At 41.7% G+C, this 23335-nt stretch overlaps 1 protein-coding gene across 1 annotated transcript in view; it reads left to right on the plus strand.

Moving 5' to 3' along the window:
* Positions 1-23335, plus strand: part of LOC141066950 (myomegalin-like) — a 397502-nt gene that overhangs the window by 194477 nt on the left and 179690 nt on the right. The window contains exons 7-8 of the mRNA XM_073558018.1: positions 230-376; positions 6407-6520. Coding sequence (XP_073414119.1) covers positions 230-376; positions 6407-6520 — 261 coding nt within the window. The remainder of the gene's footprint in view (positions 1-229; positions 377-6406; positions 6521-23335) is intronic.

Here is a 23335-nt window from a genome sequence, read left to right on the forward strand (position 1 = left end):
TCAAAACCTGCTGACAGATTTCCTTTAAGAAGGGTGATAGGTTTACCTACTATAGTTCGAACACTAAAAGATAGAGACCATCAGGATCGCGAGTCATGTCCTTGGCTACAAACTGAAGATTTTGGAGAACCACTGACCAACCTGGAGAACAACCTCTTAAATTACACATTGAACATTTTTGTACAAAAAAATCTAGCATGATTACATAATAATAAATCTTGCTTGGCAGGAGTTACATGGAGCATTGCACAAACTTCAGAGAGAATTACAGGAGAAGACTCAGCATCTTAAAAGCCTTGAAGAAGAGAAATGTACTAAAGAGCTCAACATCGAGAGACTGAAGCAAACTTTGTCCCAGAAAGAACAAGTACTGCAAGTGAGTGAATTTATGTCTCATGAATATTCAGAACTTGCAGAAAGATGTACAGTGGGTTTCATTTAGCCCATATGCATCCCAGCTATATACATATACTGTATATATTCAAAGGAAAATAGTGAAAACAAATTGTAAATGTATATAAAAAAATGTCAAAGATAACACCCGTTTGGTCCGAGTATGGCAGCCTTGGATCTTATTCAAGGAAACTCCCGAACTACTTCGATTGGTCGAGGACGCTCCTTAAGGGTCGGCTCGGAGATCTGAGGCCCGTTTTCTTTCTTCCCCCTCCCCCCTTTTTTCCCTTCCCCCCTTCCCCCTCCTCTTTTCCTTCTCTACTCTCTGTGAGTTTCCTCTTCCCTTTCTAACGTCTATCTTTCTTTGTTATTTGAAATACACCTCCACTGGTTACGAGTAAAGACGTTGTTAAACATGCTCGCAATTATTATTTTTCATATTTGACCATTGATGATGCTGACATACGGGAGGACACGCGGGGAGGAGTGATGTCTCTTCAGATTGTTACATTATACACGAGTAAATATCGTATGAAAAATGTTCATACAGCTGAATCTATCAATCTGTGGTGGCAAATTCCTGTTTGTTCTCTTATATAAAGTAGGTCTGATGAATATGCATCGATTTTCGTCCAACTGTGACATTACGAGCCTTTGGGCCGGAAGACATCTCGCCTTTATAGGAGATCGATTATTCTGTAATCTAGTACGGCATGGTGTACAATTTTTGTTGTCTTGTATGTTATATGTCTAATTGTTTTCAATAAAACAGATTCAACATAAAAAAATCTGAAAATAATAAAAATATATTGTACCCAGAACTAAGTATTTTTAAGTAAAAAAACAAAAATAACACACTTGACCTATAAAACTGTCACACTAGTTACCGGTAACCTTTCAGTGAACACTGTAAAAAAAAAGGCACAAAACAATGCTTTATCATCATACCACTTAACAAAAACTGGAATAAAATGCAATCAAAAAGGCAAATGGTAAATAAAAATGGTACCTCTGAAAACGTCATCTTGTCCCCCAAAAAGCAAGCCCCCATACAGCTCCATCACCAGAAAAATGAAAAAGTTCTAGCTCTCAAAAATAATTCTTTTTACTATAAAATAGTTTTTATTGTGTAAGAGCGCCAAAACAAAAACTAAAAAGCTATAAATGTGGTATCGCTAATAAAAATAGTTTATGACCACATATGGGGCTCTGGCAATGTGACATGGCACTGTCAAACCATTCCAGCAAAATCTGAACTCCCTTCTGAGCTTTGCACTGTGCCTCAAAAGTAGTTTTCGACCACATGTGGGATATCTGTGTACTCAGGAGAAATTGCACAACACATTTTGGGGTCCAGTTTCTCCTGCTATCCATGAGAAAATGAGAATTTGAGGCTAAAGCAACATTTTTGTGAGAAAAATAAATTTTTCTTTTTCACAGTTTAACGTTGTAAAATTCTGTGAAGCACCTGTTGGTTCAAGGTGCTCACCAAACATCTAGATAAGTTCATTGAGGGGGTCTAGTTTCCAAAAGGGGGACACTTGTGGAGGGCCTTATTTAGGCTCATCAGGGATTCTGCCAATGTGACTTGGCATCCTTCCGAGACTTGCGATGCACACAAACAGTTGTTTTCTCCCACATACGGAATATCGGCATACTCAGGAAACTGCACAACCATTTTCTCCCGTTACCATTGTGAAAATAAAATTTGTGTCCAAACTAAAACTTTCATGAAAAAAAAGTAAAATATTCATTTTTTTTTCCTTCACATTGCGTGAATTCTTGTGAAGCACCTGAAGGGTTGCAAAAAAGTCTTAGATGTTGTTTTCAGCAGTTTGAGGGGTGCATTTTTTAGAATGGTGTGACTTTTGGGTGTTTTCTGCCCTATTGGCCCCTCAAAAGTTAATTCACTGTCCTATTAAGGGAATAGAAGAATCCAGGATATCTATAAACAGAAAGATAGTGAGGAATCACTTAGCCAACCTAAATGAATTCAAGTCTCCAGGTCCAGATGAATTACACCCCAGAGTACTGAAGGAGATAGCAGAAGAAATTTTTGAACCCCTCTCCATAATCTTTGAAAATTCTTGGAGAACAGGAGAAGTCCCAGAACACTGGAGAAGAGCAAATGTTGTTCCTATCTTCAAAAAGGGGAAGAAGGTGGACCCAGGCAACTATAGGCCGGTGAGTCTGACTTCTATACCAGGAAAGATCTTTGAACAGATTATTAAACAACATGTATGTCAGTACCTGGATAAGAATGAAGTGATTAAACAGAGTCAGCATGGGTTTGTAACTAATAAGTCATGTCAGACTAACTTAATTTCCTTCTATGACGGAATCACTGATTGGGTGGATCAAGGAAATGCCGTAGATATAGTATATCTTGACTTCAGCAAAGCATTTGACAAAGTATCTCATACAATCCTTATTGAAAAAATGACTAAGTATGGAATGGACAAGGTAACTGTTAGGTGGATTCATAACTGGCTTAGTGATCGGACCCAAAGAGTGGTCGTAAATGGCTGCACATCCAGTTGGAAGAATGTCTCAAGTGGGGTACCACAGGGCTCTGTCCTGGGCCCTGTATTGTTCAACATCTTTATCAATGATTTAGATGAAGGAATTGAGGGTAAACTGATTAAATTTGCTGATGACACAAAGCTAGGAGGGATAGCTAATACTAGAGAAGAGAGAGAGAGGATTCAAAAAGATATAAATAAACTGGAGAAGTGGGCAGCAACTAACAGAATGGTTTTTAACAGGGAAAAATGCAAAGTACTACATCTGGGCAATAAAAATGAGAAAAGCATATACAGAATGGGAGGAATAGGGCTAAGCAACAGCACATGTGAAAAAGACTTGGGTATACTAATAGATCACAGACTGAATATGAGTCAACAGTGTGATGCAGCAGCAAAAAAGGCAAATGCAATTCTAGGATGTATTAACAGAAGCATACAGTCTAGATCACGTGAAGTCATTATTTCCCTCTACTCCTCTTTGGTCAGACCTCATCTGGAATATTGTGTCCAGTTTTGGGCACCACATTTTAAAAAAGACATCAACAAACTGGAGCAAGTTCAGAAAATAGCGACCAGAATGGTGACCGATCTGCAAACCCTGTCTTATGAGGAAAGGTTGCAGGATTTGGGAATGTTTAGTTTGAAAAAGAGAAGACTGAGAGGAGACTTAATAGCTGTCTACAAATATCTAAAGGGCTGTCACATTGTAGAAGGATCAACTTTATTCTCATTTGCACAAGGAAAGACTAGAAGCAATGGGATGAAACTGAATGGGAGGAGACACAGATTAGATATTAGAAAAAACTTTTTGACAGTTAGAGTGATCAATGAGTGGAACAAGCTGCCACGAGAAGTGGTGAGTTCTCCTTCAATGGAAGTCTTCAAACAGAGGCTGGACAGACATCTGACTGGGATGATTTAGCGAATCCTGCTTTGAGCAGGGGGTTGGACCAGATGGCCCAGGAGGTCCTTTCCAACTCTACGATTCTATGATTCTATGGTCCCTACAAAAAAAATTGTTTTTGTAACTTAAAATTAGAAATTGCTGATCAACTTTTAAGGCTAAGTGCACACGTACCGGAACTCTCGCGGAAATTACCGCGAGAGTTCCGGAATTCCAGTCCGCGGGAAAATCGCATTTTAAATTCCAACGATTTTCCAGCAGAAAAACTAGCATTTTGCAAGCGTAATTAGCTTGCAGAATGCTAGCGTTTTCCAAGCGATCTGTAGCATCGCTTGGAGAACTGATTGACAGATTGATCACACTCGTCAAACATAGTGTTTGACAAGTGTGACCAACTTTTTACTACTGAGGCTGCCTATGCAGCATCAGTAGTAAAATATAGAATGTAAAAAAAAAACAAAAAACGGTGTTATTCTTACCCTCCGACGTCCCGCGCATCCGTTCCCAGTAATCCTTTGCGAAAATGCCCGCGATGACGTCAGTTCTCGCGGGATCGCGACGTCTCGCGGTCATTCGCGATGACGTCGCGCGAATGACCGCGAGACTTCGCGATCCCGCGAGAACGGACGTCATCGCGAGCATTTTCGCAAAGGACTACTGGGACCGGAGCGTGAAGAGAAGCGTGAAGGCTGTGCGGGACGTCGGAGGGTGAGAATAACAATATTTTTTATTTTAAATTCTATTTTTTACAGGGATATGGTACCCAAAGCCCGGAGGACAGTCTCCTCTCCTCCGGACCATGGGTACCATCCGCAATTGTTCTGCTTACTTTCCGCATTGTGTGCACAGCCACATGCGGGAAGTAAGCGGAACAATGCATTCCTATGGGTGCGGGATCGCCGCGATTCCGCAAAATAATGAGCATACTGCGTTTTTTACCGCGAAGCGATTCCGCCGCGGTAAAAACCGCAGCATTAGCACAGCATTGCGGAATCCCATAGGAATGCATGGGATGCTTATTTTTCGCGTTTTCGCGGCAAAATCGCGCGGTTAAAACCGCCGCGGAAACGCGAAAAAAATGCAACGTGTGAACTCAGCCTAACCTTTATAACTTCCTAACAATAAAACAAATTGTTTAAAAAATGATGCAGATGTAAAGTAGACATGTGGGAAATGTTATATTTTGTGTGACAGAAATCTGGTTTAACCCCTTCACAACATGCACTTTGATGTGGGCTCAGGCGCTGAACCCACATCTTTCCTCACATGTCAGCTGATTTGAAAAGCTGACAAGTGCCCCTAACAGCTGCAGGTGGAATCGCGATGCAGTGTGTCTGGGAGTGGGGTTTACTTGTATAAGCGATCAGGAAACTTAGGAGTTACTGTATCTATCAACTTTTATTTTAACATTTATTTAAAGGGAATCTGTCACCCCTTTTTTCGAATATGAGCTGCCGGCATCGCTTTCAGGGGCTTATCTACAGCATTCTGTAATTCTGTAGATAAGCCCCCGATGTAACCTGAAAGATTAGAAAAAAAAGTTATATTATACTCACCCCGGTGTTCGGTCTGGTCCAATGGGTGTCGCCGTCCCATCCGGCGCCTCCCATCTTCATACGATGCCTTCCTCTTCTTTCCTTCCTATCGTGGCTCCTGCACAGGCGCACTGGTCTGCTCTGTTGAGGGCAGAGCAGAGTCCTGCAGTGCGCAGGTTCCAGGAGAGGAGCAGTATTCTGCTCTGCCCTCAATAGGGCGGAGCAGTGCGCCTGCGCCGGAACCACGACAGGAAGGAAAGAAGAGGACGGCATCGTATGAAGATGGGAGGGGCCGGACCACAACACCCATCGGCCCAAGACCAGACCGCCCCCCGGTGAGTATAATATAACATGTTTTTCTTCTCTTTCAGGTTACATCGGGGGCTTATCTTACAGCATTACAGAATGCTGTAGATAAGCCCCTGATGTTGGTGCCGGCAGCTCATATTCGAAAAAAGGGGTCACAGATTCCCTTTAAAAGGAAATTGGTACAATAAGGCTGTGTGCACACGCTGCGGATTTTGCTGCGGTTCCGCAGCGGTTTTGGCCGCTGCGGACCTGCAGCAGTTTCTGCTGCGGTGTACAGTACCATGATTCCCTATGGGAATCAAAAACCGCAGTGCAGACGGTGCGGAATTTTCCGCGCGGATTATCTGCGGTTTTCAATCCGCAGAAAGAATTGACATGTCAATTCTTTCTGCGGATTCTCCTGCGGTTTGCCATCTCCTCTATTGAGGAGATGAAAACCCGCAGGGCAAAACCGCAGAGCAATCCGCAGGTAAAACCGCAGGTCTTTTGACCTGCGGTTTCACCTGCGGATTTTACAAAATCCGCGCGGATGAATCCGCACCTAATCCGCAGCGTGTGCACACAGCCTTAATACATGTGGTTTAGTTTGAGTTTTGGGGTGAAAGACTCCCTTTAGCAGGGAAATTGGTTGTCTGTTGATTGATGCTTAAAGATATTGAAATTTCTCCTGGTATTATTACTTTGTACACTTTATAGTATAGCAGTTTAGAAAACTTTTCGGCATCTCTTGATTCTTTTAGGAGTACATGGATGTCTTGCATTATCAGCAGAGTTTAGAAAAAGTCCCAGGAGGTAACGAATATATGATGGAAAAACTACGGCAGAGAATCAAAGAGAGAGATGAGGCTCTGCAGGTATGTAAGATACAAATCTTGAAAAGTCAAATAAAAAAATGATTTATTTATCTCTTGACTGCAGGGAAAGTTGCTGTTCATACTTGGTGGACATTTGCAATTATGTTTCATTGAAGAGGCTTCCCAATACTGCTATATTATAGACAGTTTATCAGTATCAGAATGGTTACCCTAACCCAACTTCGACGTCATGCTGTTTAGTGGGCGCTGCAGAATACCTCAGATCAGTTCATATTCAAGTAATAGGAGCAGCCAAAATAACAGCTAATCAGTGGAGTCTGGGATGTTGGACCTACACTAATCCGATATTGATGACCTATCCCAAACAGGTGATCAATATTGTATTACTGGAAAGCCCCTTTAAAGTATATATGTCATTTCATGCAACTGTTTAAGATACAGTAATTTATAATGTATGTGCACGTGTGGAATAGCACAAATTCTGGCCATTATGATATGTATCCTGAATTTTCACTAGTTTTCTCTTATGCAAGATCTACCTATAATTTTCAGTTTTCTGTGAACTAGAGGGTGTAAACAAGTTTCTAAGATGTCATCCATACACCGTACACAGAAACGGCAGGACTTCTACCCACCTCCACTGGTTTAGGATATGTTCAGAAGTAGCAGCCACAGCAACATGGAGGAGAATATGGTATAGAGCTGTGCGGCTGTGAATCCATCCTTAAGTTAAGCTATATTCCTCACTAACTGCAATATGATCTGTCTGTTTCTGTCTGGTTTCTCACTCTGGTCCTCACTCCTCTCCTCCTCTACTTCACAGGCTGTAATAGATAACACTGTGCTGGCAGTTTGTATTGTTTTAACCATGACAGATTTGAGCCTTTTTTAGAGTGGTGCTGAATTCAGTAGCCATGTAGGAGCAAAAGAAGTGGCTCACAAGTGGAGAAAGAATCCGATTTTTCTCATAAACTTTATTTAATTTGTTTGTACTATTAAGCCCTTACCGACCAGAGGTATTGCAATTTTTGAATCTCTATTTTTTTGCTCCTCTTCTTCCCAGAGCCATATCTTTTTTTTATTTTTCCGTCAATATGGCCATGCGAGGGCTTTTTTTTTGTGGGACGAGTTGTACTTTTGAACGACACCATTGGTTTTAACATATTGTGTACTGGAAATCGGAAAAAAAATTCCAAGTGCTGTGAAATTGAAAAAAAAAGTGCAATTCCTCGATTGTTTTTTTTTTTTACACCACATGTTGGAAAGGCGTTAAGCTACAGGATCAGGATTCCAGTAAAGCTTAGAGTTGGTGTGTCTTGTTATTCACAACTAATGGTTTATCACCTAGCAAAATGTTTTGTCTGGTAATTTGTCTTTCACTTGGGGTTTAGTAAATAGAGTTGTTATTAAAGAATTAATGGGATCCTTGGATTAAGGGTAACATTTCTCCTTACAGAGAGTGTCATATCAAGCATAATTTCCAAATTGGGGAGAACCCCAAATAAACCCTCACTAGAAGACCCTAATATTTAACTTTTATTTCTATTAAAATAAAGAATATACAAAGGGACTAAAAATTATTGTCCCTAATCTGTCTCAGATGTCTGCAGTTATTTTATGCAGTCTTCCAATTCACATATCAAGGACTGAAATCTCAAGAGTACATTGAAACTGAGAGGAGGAAGTGAATGGTCACCACCGAAGAGTATAATCATTTTTTCAATAATTTTTATTAAATATATCTCTTTAAAATAAAGTGAGAATCAGAAAAACTACTGGACACCAAACAAATAGGGCCAGAAAGTTGCCAATAAAATACAAAGTATACAGTTATACAGTAAGCAAGTAAGTCAATATATTGCAGTGTAGCCCCAGATAGATATATTGGTAGCAAGCATCAAAAAAGGGGCCCAGTGCAAAAATGCAGAAACAAAGAAAATGTACATAAATATAGGTATGGTGACAAAAAGATAGATGTCTACTATTTAATGTTAGACCAAGCTGCCAAAATACAGACAAAATGTGACCAATAAATAAGTTTTAATTAACAAGTATATGTGTCATTAGCAGTGCAAAAGAGGGACACTGAATGTTAGCAGCATGTAAGTAAAGTAAACCTGGGCTTCAGCCCATATATAGGAGATGGCTGTAACAAGCCGATTCAAGTAAAGTATGGAGTAAGGGGGTGAACTTACTAAATTAAACGTGGCAACACTGTCCCTGCCACCCCAACGCACGATTCGTTTAGACTTCTTCATGCCTCCTGTTGTTTGCTACCAATATATCTATCCGGGGCTACTATATTTTAAAGAGATATATTTAGTAAAAATTAATTTATATTTAGAAAGTGTATAGCACTCGGTATACTAATACATATTGGCAGAATAGGACAACTAATTTTAGCACCAGAGTCCCCCCAACATGTTTCACCGCGCTAGCCAAAGACCATCTTAGTTCTTCCATTATTTTTGTTATATCATATTAAGCATGCCTCAGTGAGGAGGTTTTTAGGCCGCAATGCTCTTCTGGGAATAATGCAAATTGTCTCTTCAGAGAGGAAGAGGACTAGAACTCTAGTGCCACCTATAGGAAGTAGCAATCTAATTCAATTCAAAGAAGCTTTATTGGCAGGACCAAATAAACATAAGTTTTGCTAAAGCATGAGTACAGTAGGGAGTAGGGACTGTGGGAATAATGGGTGGGGACTGTAGGAACGATGAATGGGGCACAGGGTGGTGGCTAAGGAAGTCCATGGCATATCATGGCTGTTTTTCTTGCAGCCTATAGCACGCGCTCACATGCTGTGCTGCTATCTCCACCGCGCTTTCTTCTTCCCCCAGCAGGATATATGTTTTCTCTTCCTCCTTCATGATGCTGAAATTTGGAAGAAATCGGATAGTCTCCTGAGGTGAGTGTCCCTCACTGCTGAGTATTTGGTGCAGTGTAGCAGGAAGTGGGTCTCATCCTCCAGGGCCTTTAGGTCATAGTGTAGGCACAGTCTGTCTTCCCTGGGCTTGTAGCTCTGTCTGTTCCGACCGACCTTGATGGCCAGATTGTGGGCACTGAATGTATACCGACTCAGGAGCTGGCGGTCTCTGGGGTCCGAGAGTTTCTCCAGATATGGAGCCAGTCTGTAGTCTCTCTGTAGACTCTGGTACATGGTCAGTTTCTGAGAGCTGCTGATCTCGTTCTTCCAGTCATTAACGTACCTCTCCAGCCCCAAAGTCAATATCAACTCTCCAACGAGCCTTGTCACATGACTTAGGATAAAAGCCAAAACCCAAAATCTCAAACTTCATACACTTTTTCGGGGTACTGCCCCTCATGAGTGAAAAGTGTGTGATGTGGTTTGGCTGGGTGAGAGATGTCTGTCCTGGATCCAAGGGGTAACTGTTCTCCTTGCGGAGAGTGACATGTCAAGCATGCCAGGAGACTTTTTAGCCATAATGCTCATCTGGGAGCTATGCAAATTGTCTCTTCAGAGTCGATATTGACTTTTAGGATTGCTACTTCCTTTAAATGGCACAAGAGTTCTAGTTGTCTTCGTCTCTGAGAGATGATTTGCGTATCTCCCAGAGGAGCATGCGGCTTACAAGTCTCCTCACCTTGGCATGCTTCTGCAAGGAGAAACCTACCTCTTGGATCCCAGTCAGATGCCTCTCACCAAGCTAAACCACATCTCACACTTTGCACTGACGAGGGGCAATACCCCTAAACACCAGTGTCTGCAAATTGAGTGTACGGTTTTGGCTTTTATCCTAAGTCATGTGTCAAGGCTCGTTGGAGTGTCGCTATTGACTTTTAGGATTGCTACTTCCCAGAGGTGGCATTAAAGTTCTTGTCCGCTTCCTCTCTGAAGATCAAACCACAAATTTTTCCAAATATTAAATTGGCACTTTAACACATAACTCCACACAAACGGAAAAGAAGAGCATCAATTTCTCCCATCCATAACGAAGCGAACCACAATCACATAATAATACTTAATTTTATTAAGCAAAAATAAAAAACATACAGTCATATGTTAAAGTTTGGGCACCCCTATTAATGTTAACCTTTTTTCTTTATAACAATTTTGGTTTTTGCAACAGCTATTTCAGTTTCATATATCTAATAACTGATGGACTCAGTTATATTTCTGGATTCAAATGAGGTTTATTGTACTAACAGAAAATGTGCAATCTGCATTTAAACAAAATTTGACCGGTGCAAAAGTATGGGCACCCTTATCATTTTCTTGATTTGAACACTCCTAACTACTTTTTACTGACTTCTTGAAGCACTAAATTGGTTTTGTAACCTCATTGAGCTTTGAACTTCATAGCCAGGTGTATCAAATCATGAGAAAAGGTATTTAAGGTGGCCACTTACAAGTAGTTCTCCTATTTGATTCTCCTATGAAGAGTGGCATCATGGGCTCCTCAAAACAACTCTCAAATGATCTGAAAACAAAGATTATTCAACATTGCTTTTCAGGGGAAGGATTCAAAAAGTTGTCTCAGAGATTTAACCTGTCAGTTTCCACTGTGAGGAACATAGTAAGGAAATGGAAGAACACAGGTACAGTTCTTGTTAAGCCCAGAAGTGGCAGGCCAAGAAAAATATCAGAAAGGCAGAGAAGAAGAATGGTGAGAACAGTCAAGGACAATCCACAGACCACCTCCAAAGACCTGCAGCATCATTTTGCTGCAGATGGTGTCACTGTGCATCGGTCAACAATACAGCGCACTTTGCACAAGGAGAAGCTGTATGGGAGAGTGATGCGAAAGAAGCCGTTACTGCAAGCACGCCACAAACAGAGTCGCCTGAGGTATGCAAAAGCATATTTGGACAAGCCAGTTACATTTTGGAAGAAGGTCCTGTGGACTGATGAAACAAAGATTGAGTTGTTTGGTCATACAAAAAGGCGTTATGCATGGAGGCTAAAAAACACAGCATTCCAAGAAAAACACTTGCTACCCACAGTAAAATTTGGTGGAGGTTCCATCATGCTTTGGGGCTGTGTGGCCAATGCCGGCACCGGGAATCTTGTTAAAGTTGAGGGTCGCATGGATTCAACTCAGTATCAGCAGATTCTTGACAATAATGTGCAAGAATCAGTGACGAAGTTGAAGTTACGCAGGGGATGGATATTTCAGCAAGACAATGATCCAAAACACCGCTCCAAATCTACTCAGGCATTCATGCAGAGGAACAATTACAATGTTCTGGAATGGCCATCCCTGTCCCCAGTCATGTATATCATTGAACATCTGTGGGATGATTTGAAGCGGGCTGTCCATGCTCGGCGACCATCAAACTTAACTGAACTGGAATTGTTTTGTAAACAGGAATGGTCACAAATACCTTCATCCAGGATCCAGGAACTCATTAATAGCTACAGGAAGCGACTAGAGGCTGTTATTTTTGCAAAAGGATTAATTAAAATATTAATGTCACTTTTATGTTGAGGTTCCCATACTTTTGCACCGATCAAATTTTTCAAGGTGTCTTTTTCAAGGTGAGCATGGTCAGCTATGTCACAAAGTATCCATTTATACCCAAATAATTACTTGTTATTATTACCAGCTGGCAGCCTGTGTTAGGAGCAGGCAAGTAAGTTCCTGGACGCTGACAATACAAGACCCGGAAGAAATCATGGTCAGGAGTTAGGGTCTTGTATTGTGAGCGTCCAGGAACTTATGCTGAAATTAATAAAATTTGCTCTTAGTTTGTACCTATTGATACTGTGTGGTGATCCTACTTTTTTGCATGATTCTTTTCCTCTTTTTGGTTTCTATATATGTCATGCAAGAGATCCCCCAGTGAATATAGACTCTAATTATTACTGTTGTGATAGTGCCCACTTGGTCTTTTCATATAAGGTATTTGGCACTATCACCCGCAATTGATTTTTTGTCAATGTTTGGATTCTAGGAATCCCTTGTATGGAACAATATATAAGATTAACGGATACGAGCAATGTTATTATATATATTAGGCAAGCTGGGGATTATTGACCCTTTAGGGGTATGTGTTTGTGCAGTTTCTGGATAGGGATAATACTGCCCGTTTGAGATGGTGATTAAATTGAAGGTTATTTCCAGTGTATTAATATGATTATGCATTGTTGCAATTTTATATGAGATGACACTTTTGATAAAAACCTCCAATATTATTTTCTGCTATTAATCCCTGTTTGAGGTATGTAACCTGTAAAAAATGAATTTGTAGCCTATTTTTATGTTTTTTATTTTTGCTTAATAAAATTACGTATTCTTATGTGATTGTGGTTTGCTTCGTTATGGATGGGAGAGATTGATGCTCTTCTTTTCCGCTTGTGTGGAGTTCCTATCTGAAGAGACAATTTGTAAAGAATTAACGTCATGCTATAGTGAGGCCACTACTGGACACATGCACCAAGTGTTCCAGCTGTCTCCTGCAGCAAAGAAGTCTGGGGTATATTTTATGTAGACAGGTTGACACATAATACACCCTGTGCAGGAGACTTCATTGTTACCCTCGAGAGAGAGTATTACAGCAGTTGGTGCCACCTGTCGAGAGAGAGGGCATTACCAATATCTGTTTCCCACTACTTCATATATTTTATCTTCACTTCAAAACAAGCTGCATACGGTAGTGAATAAATATATGGTAAGCGTTAATCTCTCTCTGTAAGGGTCCAATTTTGTTAAGAAGACAGTTGAAGTCTTTGCCGGCAGAGAGTTAAGGAAGGCATAGTGTTGCTATAGGCACAACCGTTACCTGCTTAACCCAGCAGGAGGTACGGCGGCGTCTAAAAATCACTAATATTGACAAATCCCCGGACCCGGATGGGATACCCCCCTGAGTACTGCAGGAATTAAGCACAGTCATAGTTAGACCATTATTTTTAATCTTTAAAGATTCCATAATAACAGGGTCTGTACCACAGGACTGGAGTATAGCAAATGTGGTGCCAATATTCAAAAAGGGGACAAAAACTGAACCTGTAAATTATAGGCCAGTAAGTTTAACCTCCAGTGTGGGTAAAATCCTGGAGGGTTTTCTAAGAGATACTATACTGGAGTATCTGGAGAAGAATAACCTTATAACCCAATATCAACATGGGTTTACAAGGGACCGTTCCTTTCAGACTAATCTTTATGAAGAGGTAAGTTCCGGACTGGACCAAGGGAATGCAGTGGACGTGGTGTACATGGACTTTTCAAAAGCTTTTGATATGGTGCCACACAAAAGGTTAATACATAAAATGAGAACTATGGGGATAGGGGAAAATATGTGTAGGTGGGTTACGAGCTGGCTCAGGGATAGGAAAGAAAGGGTGGTTATTAATGGAGCACACTCGGACTGGGTCACGGTTAGCAGTGGGGTACCACAGGGGTCAGTTTTGGGCCCGCTTCTTTTTAACATATTTATTAATGACCTTGTAGGGGACATAGAGAGTAGAATTTCAATATTTGCAGATGACACTAAACTCTTCAGGGTAATCAATACAGAGGAGGACAATTTTATATTACAGGAGGATTTATGTAAACTAGAAGCTTGGGCTGATAAATGGCAATGAGCTTTAATGGGGATAAATGTAAGGTCATGCACTTGGGTAGAGCGAACAAGATGTATAATTATGTGCTTAATTGTAAAACACTGGGCAAAACTGTCACTGAAAAAGACCTGGGTGTATAGGTGGACGACAATCTCACATTTAGTGGCCAGTGTCAGGCAGCTGCTGCAAAGGCAAATAAAATAACGGGATGCATTAAAAGAGGCATAGATGCTCATGAGGAGAACATAATTTTACCTCTATATAAGTCACTAGTGTGACCACACTTAGAATACTGTGTACAGTTCTGGTCTCCGGTGTATAAGAAAGACATAGCTGAATAGGAGCGGTTGCAGAGAAAAGTGACCAAGGTTATTAGGGAACTAGGGGGTCTGCAATATCAAGACAGGTTATTACACTTGGGGTTATTTAGTTTGGAAAATCGAAGGCTTAGGGGTGATCTTATTACAATGTATAAATATATGCAGGGACAATACAAAGACCTTTCTAATGATCTTTTTACTCTTAGACCTGTGACGGGGACAAGGGGGCATCCTCTACGTCTGGAGGAAAGAAGGTTTAAGCATACTCACAGATGCGGGTTCTTTACTGTAATAGCAGTGAGACTATGGAACTCTCTGCCTTATGATGTTGTAATGAGTGATTCACTACTAAAATTTAAGAAGGGACTGGATGCTTTTCTTGAAAAGTATAATATTACAGGGTATATACACTAGTTTCCTTAATATTGCGTTGATCCAGGGAGCTAGTCTGATTGCCGTATGTGGAGTCGGGAAGGAATTTTTTTCCCCAATGTGTAGCTTACTGTTTGCCACATGGGTTTTTTTTGCCTTCCTCTGGATCAACATGTTAGGGAAAGTTAGGATAGGATATGGGTTGAACTAGATGGACTTAAAGTCTCCCTTCAACCTTAATAACTATGCTGCTATGTTATCTGTTTGATGGATTGCATTTTGCTATATTTAACTCAGTAAGGCCGGTTTCACACCTCAGTGTCTCTGGTGCATGTGGTGACAGTTTTCTCACGTACCAGTGACACTGACACACGTAGACACATTCAAATGAATGGGTCTTTGCACATGCCAGTGTGTTTTCACAGACCTTGTGTCCGTGTGCAAAACACGCTGACATGTCCGTTTTTGAGCGACAGCACGGATCACCCGCACCCATGCAAGTCAATGGATGGAGTCCGTGTGCTTTTTAAAAGTCATAGGGTTAACATTGAAACAAATTGTTTCAATACAAGGACAGCATATGGACAGCACACAGATGGTACACACGGATAGCACACGGATGCCACACGAATGTGACAAATTGACACACGGTACCGTTTTTTCCAGTACTTGAAATATCAGGACGTGTGAAACCGGCCTTAGCTGGTTAAATTGTGGGTTGAATCTAAGCTGCCAGCGGACCAGTAATGAGCAGGAGACGAGATATGCGAATTTGCGTTTTTTGTCAATTTGTGTTTCAAATTGACACACGTCTTAATCGGGACAAATCACAATGATTGTGGTGTCTTCTGATGTAATGTGTCACTTAAAAAAGCATTGACAAACTGCATTTCTACAGATCTCAGATTTGACACCGCTCTTCTCCAGCTATTCATGATCAACAGGAGTTTCTCACTAGAGCACTATGAATCATGTGCCGTGTAGTCCTCCATATTCATGAGCTCTTTATAGCCCCACCCTCTACACGGATTTCCAACTTTCTGCTTATGTAAAGTGTACACTAAGCTGTCAATCAGCGGTGTGGGCGGGTTGTACAGATCTCAGCATTCTGAGACCTGCTAGATCTGCAGCAGATAAAATAAGCACTACATCAAGCAGCCCAGTAAATTATGCTTACATCATGCTGTTCTCAAATGAGGTAGTCAAAACCTGGTGACAGATTCCCTTTAGAGTGTTTGGTGTTATGAAGCTAGATTCGAGAGAAACCCATCTAGGTGCATCTATAAGACAAGTGACAATTTTGCTATGTGAGCAGCTGTCAAGCAGAGGGTTAAATTGGGAAACAGACTTTTTTCTTCTGATTGAACATAATATACTGTACTAGCTTGTCCCGTGCAAAATTTTCGCACCTTGGTCTTCGGGGGTGCAGGCAATTTCAGAAAAAGCAAGCTGGTCAAATATAAATGTATTTCGTGAGCTGATGAACACAGACAGGTATTTATATATGTAGATTGGTAATACAATAAATTGTTTTGTTAAGTAGAGGCCAAAATTGTTTTTGGTTGAGGTGCCATCTGCAGGTCATTGTGTCTTTCTGCAGAATGTTTAAACTGTATTAAGATTTAGGCTGAGTTCATACGTGGCGGTTTTTTCGCATTTCCACGGCGGTTTTAAACGCGCAATTTTGCAGCGAAACCGCGAAAAATAAGCATCCCATGCATTCCTATAGGATTCCGCAATGCTGTGCTAATGCTGCGGTTTTTACCGCGGCGGAATCGCTTCGCGGTAAAAACTGCAGCATGCTCATTAATTTTGCGGAATCGCGGCGATCCCGCACCCATAGGAATGCATTGTTCTGCCTACTTTCCGCATGTGGCTGTGCACACCATGCGAAAAGTAAGCAGAACATTTGCGGATGGTACCCACTGTCCGGAGGAGAGGAGACTGTCCTCCGGGCTTTGGGTACCATATTCCTGTAAAAAATAGAATTTAAAATAAAAAATATTGTTATTCTCACCTTCCGACGTCCCTCGCTGCCTTCCCGCCTCTCTCCACGCTCCCGGTCCCAGTAAGCATTTGCGATCGTTGACGTCCGTTCTCGCGGGATCGCGAAGTCTCGTGGTCATTCGCGCAACATTATCGCGAATGACGGCGAGACGTCGCGATCCTGCGAGAACGGACGTCATTGCGGTAATTGTCGCAAAGGATTACTGAGACCGGGAGTGTGGAGAGAGGCGGGAAGGCTACGCGGGATGTCAGAAGGTGAGAATAACAATATTTTTTTATTATTATTATCTTTTACATTCTATCTTTTGCTATTGATGCCGCATAGGCGGCCTCAATAGTAAAAAGTTGGTCACACTCGTCAAACACTATGTTTGACGAGTGTGACCAACCTGTCAATCAGTTCTCCAAGCGATGCTACAGATCGCTTGGAAAACGCTAGCAATTCTGCAAGCTAATTACGCTTGCAAAATGCTAGTTTTTCCACAGGAAAATCGCGGGAATTTAAAATGCGATTTTCCCGCGGAATGGAATTCCGGAATTCTCGCGGTAATTTCCGCGAGAGTTCCACTACGTGTGAACCCAGCCTAAGTGATAAAATCGTGAATGTGTGGTTTGTTTGACGGTTTTCTTGCTGAAGGGAGCAAGTTTACTTTTCAAATGGTGTATCATATGTGTGTGGGTGTGTGTGGCGAAGTAATCAGCGAAAAAGCAGTGCATGTTTACAAAGGTGTTGGTAGTGTGCTTTGTGGTAGTGTGCTTTGGGGTACTGTGGTGCCATCTGTAGGTCATTTTTCCTTACTGCAGGTTTATGAAAATGTTTAAACTATATTTTGTGATGAAATCGTGGATGTGTGGTTTGTTTGGCTATTTTCTTGCTGAAGGGAGCAAGTTTGCCTTTCAAATGGAGTATCATTTGTGTGTGTGTGGGTGCAGTATGAACGGGCATACAAAGGAATCACCGAAAAACAGTGTTTAGAAATAATAGAATAGATTTTGCATTTCTCGGTTGTTTGCCCTGACACATAAATTCGTATATTGTTAAACACTACTAGAAATGGGCATAGGGAGGGAACAGAATAAATATAAGAACCATTTTAGTGGCATGAGCAGGCTGATCAGTTTTAGAATTTGGTGAACATGGTTAAAAAAAACCCAAACAATTGTGGAATTGCACTTTTTTTTGCAATTTCACTGCACTTTGAATTTTTTTTCCCATTTTCCAGTACACTATATGGTAAAACTAATGGTGTTGTTCAAAAGTACAACTTGTCCCACAAAATAAAAGCCCTCACATGGTTATATTGACCGAAAAATAAAAAAGTTATGGCTCTGAGAAGAAGGGGAGCAAAAAACAGGAAAGCAAAAGCGGAAAATGGCCTGGGGATGAAGGGGTTAATAGCCTGTTTGTGCAAACAGACGTTGCTTCAGAATTATCAGTAAGGTCGGAGTCACACTAGCGAGAAATACGGACGAGTGCTATGCGCAAAAATACGCATTGCACTCTTCCCAATGTTAATCTATGGGTCAGCTCCCATCAGCCGATTATTTCTCGGCCGTATTATACGTGCTAAGAAAATCACCTAGCATGCTGCGATTGTCACCATATTACGCCTGTTATGCCGCAATGCAAGTCTATGGGGGCGAGAAAAATACGGATTACACACAAACCACAAGTGTGACTTGCGAGAAGTACGCACCGGTGTCCTTTAACAAAATTTAGTTCGCGATACAGTAAAATCACACTGACATGTTTAATAAAGAATAGAAAGAATAGATATAGGCACATAGAATACACATATATATATATATATATATATACACTCACTGGCCACTTTATTAGGTACACCATGCTAGTAACGGGTTGGACCCCCTTTTGCCTTCAGAACTGCCTCAATTCTTCGTGGCAGAGATTCAACAATGTGCTGGAAGCATTCCTCAGAGATTTTGGACCATATTGACATGATGGCATCACACAGTTGGCGCAGATTTGTCGGCTGCACATCCCTGATGCGAATCTCCCGTTCCACCACATCCCAAAGATGCTCTATTGGATTGAGATCTGGTGACTGAGGAGGCCATTTGAGTACAGTGAACTCATTGTCATGTTCAAGAAACCAATCTGAGATGATTCGAGCTTTATGACATGGCGCATTATCCTGCTGAAAGTAGCCATCAGATGTTGGGTACATTGTGATCATAAAGGGATGGACATGGTCAGCAACAATACTCAGGTAGGCTGTGGCGTTGCAACGATGCTCAATTGGTACCAAGGGGCCCAAAGAGTGCCAAGAAAAAATTCCCCACACCATGACACCACCACCACCAGCCTGAACCGTTGATACAAGGCAGGATGGATCCATGCTTTCATGTTGTTTACGCCAAATTCTGACCCTACCATTCGAATGTCGCAGCAGAAATCGAGACTCATCAGACCAGGCAACGTTTTTCCAATCTTCTACTGTCCAATTTCGATGAGCTTGTGCAAATTGTAGCCTCAGTTTCCTGTTCTTAGCTGAGAGGAGTGGTACCCGGTGTGGTCTTCTGCTGCTGTAGCCCATCTGCCTCAAAGTTCGACGCACTGTGCGTTCAGATATGCTCTTCTGCCTACCTTGGTTGTAACGGGTGGCAATTTGAGTCACTGTTGCCTTTCTATCAGCTCGAACCAGTCTGCCCATTCTCCTCTGACCTCTGGCATCAACAAGGCATTTCCGGCCACAGAACTGCCGCTCACTGGATTTTTTTTCTTTTTCGGACCATTCTCTGTAAACCCTAGAGATGGTTGTGCGTGAAAATCCCAGTAGATCAGCAGTTTCTGAAATACTCAGACCAGCCCTTCTGGCACCAACAATCATGCCACGTTCAAAGGCACTCAAATCACCTTTCTTCCCCATACTGATGCTCGGTTTGAACTGCAGGAGATTGTCTTGACCATGTCTACATGCCTAAATGCACTGAGTTGCCGCCATGTGATTGGCTGATTAGAAATTAAGTCTTAACACACAGTTGGACAGGTGTACCTAATAAAGTGGCCAGTGAGTGTATATATATAATGTATTCTATGTGTCTATATCTATTCTTTCTATTCTTTATTAAATTACGCGTCATTGAGACACACACTATATATATATATATATATATATATATATATATATATATATATATATTTACAGTTCATAGAGTCCTACATATCATAATAGCCGCTAAATCAATTGCCGGCTTCTGTAAAATCATTACAGAACCCGACATGAAATGACACATGGTTTGTATACCATAAACCATTTCATTTAGTTTTATATATGTCTTTGACTAATAATTAGATTAGTGTATGTGTGTAAAATTTGGGACATGTAGGTGTGAAATTCGTCGAAAAAAATTGTGTAGGCTCCCGCAGTATTTTCACCGCCAGAGAGGGAAAGCCATTGAGTGAGGGCAGATATTAATAGCCTAGGGATGGACCATGGTTATTGCCCCCCCCCCCCGGCTACAAACATCTGCCCCCAGCCACCCCAGAGAAGGCACATCTATAAGATGCGCCTTTTCTAGCACTTAGCCTCTCTATTCCCATTGCCTTTAGTTGTGGCTCATGGGTTAATAATGGGTTAATGTCACCTTGCTATTGAAAGGTGACATTAACCGGGTTAAAAAATAAGGAGCATCTAATACCATATGCAAATAGTATTTTATTGAATATATTCATAAGTTATAAAAAGATTTTTATTTATTATTATTTATATAAAAAAAAATTATTTATTTAAAATGCAAAGGACACAAGACATAAGGTCCGACACAGTTACTATAATTACAGATCAGGGAGACAACCTTATAATATCTTCACATATACCAATGGTACCAGACATATAGAGTCATTTATGCCACTTTAGATATACATATATATATATATATATATAGCATATACCAAACTAGTATAATTAGATTATAACCCGCCCAAGCGAAACGTGTGTTGGGGCTGCGTGGTGTGACCAGTTGCACAGATATTTTCGGGTGAGACCTTTTATACTATTCAGATTGTTCTAATAGATTGTGTGTGGATACTAGTTTGGTATATGCTATATGTATATATATGTACCATATATACTTGTGTATAAGTCGACCCGTGTATAAGTCGACCCCCCTAATTTTACCTCAAAAAACTGGGAAAAATGTATTGACTCGCGTATAAGTCGAGGTTGGGAAATGCAGCCTTAGTGGGAGACAGCAGGCGGCTGAGAGAGACAGCGGGAGGCTGAGAGAGAGAGAGGCAACTTATGACAGGCTAACAAGCCTTTCACTTTATTGTTTTTTTAATACAGTATTTCATAACCTCATAGCAGGCTCCGTACGGGCCGTGCTAGAGGAAAACCCAGCCACCCACCTCACCTCCGCTCTTTTCAGCACGCAGCTGCGTATGAGAATCAGAGCAGGGTGGGGGTGGGAATGCAGGACAGAGGAATTGAAAATTAGAGCTGCAGAGTCGGAGGAGGAGGCGGGTCAGAGCGGCCAATTGCACTTCTCTTAAGTTCTCTGACTGGTGATTCACCAGTCAGAGAGCTTCAGCGCTGCAGAGCCGGAGGGGGAGGCAGCCAATTACATTCGTCGTACCTTCTCTGACTGGTGATTCACCAGTCAGAGAGAAAACTACAGCTCAGCAGAGCCGGCGGGGGAGGTGGGCCGAACCGCGGCTACTCATAAAGAAGACATGGCGCCGGAGCAACGCGGAGGACATAGCCGTGTGCTGGCAGTGTGCTGGCCGGACTGCCGTGTCCCCGCAACACCTCCCGAAAAGTAAGTTTGACTTAAAAACTTGCTTGACTCGTGTATAAGTCGAGGGGGGTCTTTTTCAGCCCATTTTTTGGGCTGAAAAACTCGACTTATACGCGATTATATACGGTATATCTAAAGTGGCATAAATGACTCTATATGTCTGGTACCATTGGTATATGTGAAGATATTATAAGGTTGTCTCCCTGATCTGTAATTATAGTAAATGTGTCGGACCTTATGTCTTGTGTCCTTCACATTTTTAAATAAATAAAATTTTTTTATATAAATAATAAATAAAAATCTTTTTATAACTTATGAATATATTCAATAAAATACTATTTGCATATGGTATTAGATGCGCCTTATTTTTTCTTTTTTGTTTACAAGCCCCTGATGGCGGTGGCCGCATGTCATATTTGAAAAAAGGGGTGACCGATTCCCTTTAATAAATGATTATGTTTCAAAAAGAAATGGCGTGGGCTCCCACGCCTTTTTCTTAACCAGCAGAGGGAAAGCTGACGGTTGGGGGCCAATGTTTAAAGCCTGGGAAGGAGGTAATACCTATCAAGCTTTCCAGGCTATTAATATCAGCTCGTACTGGCTATTAAAATGGGGACCCTCCAAAAATGATGTAGGGTCCCCCTATAATTAGAAACCTACAGAAGCTGGCTGATATTAATAGCCAAGGAAGTGGCCATGGATACTGCCCCCCCAGGCTAAAAACATCAGCTCTCAGTCGCCCCAGGAAAGGCACATCTAAAAGATGTGCTTGCCCTGTAGCAGTGGCAAGTTGGGTAATAGTTGGGGGGGTTATGTCACCTTTGCATTGTCAGGTGACATCAAGCTCAGAGGTTAGTAATGGAGAGGCGGCAATAAGACACCCCCATTACTAACCCCTTAGTCATATTGTATAAAAACACACACATAGAATAAAGTCCTTTAATTGAAAGAAAAACACAGACTCCTTTAATTAATCTTAATTAAACCCTACTTAGAGCACCGCCCATTCCAGTGACACCATTGTCCCCTGCAAGAGAATTAAAACAATAAACAACAATATTCCTCACCTGTCCACAGAGAAGAAGATAATGCATTTGTCTGGCGACGAGTCTAGCTCTGCTACATCTACAGTTATCATACAGCCTGCCATCTAGCAGAGACACTGAGCTGCGTCTGCTACCGCTGCTCAGTGTCTCCCTGTGAACTGTTATTACCTGTCTGACGGCATCACGAGCGTGAGAAAGTTCTCCTGCTCACTGTCTCATCAGACAGGTCCTGGGAGTTCACAGCTAATGAACTCACTTCACCTTCAACTGCCATCTGCACTAGCTCCGTTAGACATTTTTCCACAGCGCTGTTGTCATTTAAGTGAAGTGAGTTCATTGGCTGTGAACTCCCAGGACCTTTCTGATGGCATTGACATCTTTATATCTATCTATTCTATGTGCATACGCTGTATGTAATCCATGTGTTCTATTCTGTCTGGTCTTGCTGTGATTTTACTGTGTGCGGCTGCTGAATTGGCGGCTTTTCATCTACCTGTCTATTTAAGTATATACACATAGAATAGATAGCTATATAGGTGTCAATGACATATCTATAATATAACCGGGGGAGCGTCCCTCTGTCTGAAGCCTCTATAAAATGCGCAAGCGCAACGCGCCTGCGCAGTCTGGCTCCAGACAGAGTGAGGCAGCCAGCGGTGAGGACTGTGTATGGCGCCGGAGATGGCGGTACCGTACACACTGCATACCGCCATGTCCGAAGCCATAGATGCATACTTACCTGTCCGGGAGGAGCGTTGTCTTCGCCCGGAGACCCGGGCTGGAGTGCGGCCGGAATCGCGCTGCGCATGCGCAATCCGGCGCC

This window comes from Dendrobates tinctorius, unplaced genomic scaffold (assembly GCF_039654945.1).
Source record: "Dendrobates tinctorius isolate UK_male_01 unplaced genomic scaffold, ASM3965494v1 ptg000012l, whole genome shotgun sequence".
In the NCBI taxonomy this organism is placed as follows: Eukaryota; Metazoa; Chordata; class Amphibia; order Anura; family Dendrobatidae; genus Dendrobates; species Dendrobates tinctorius.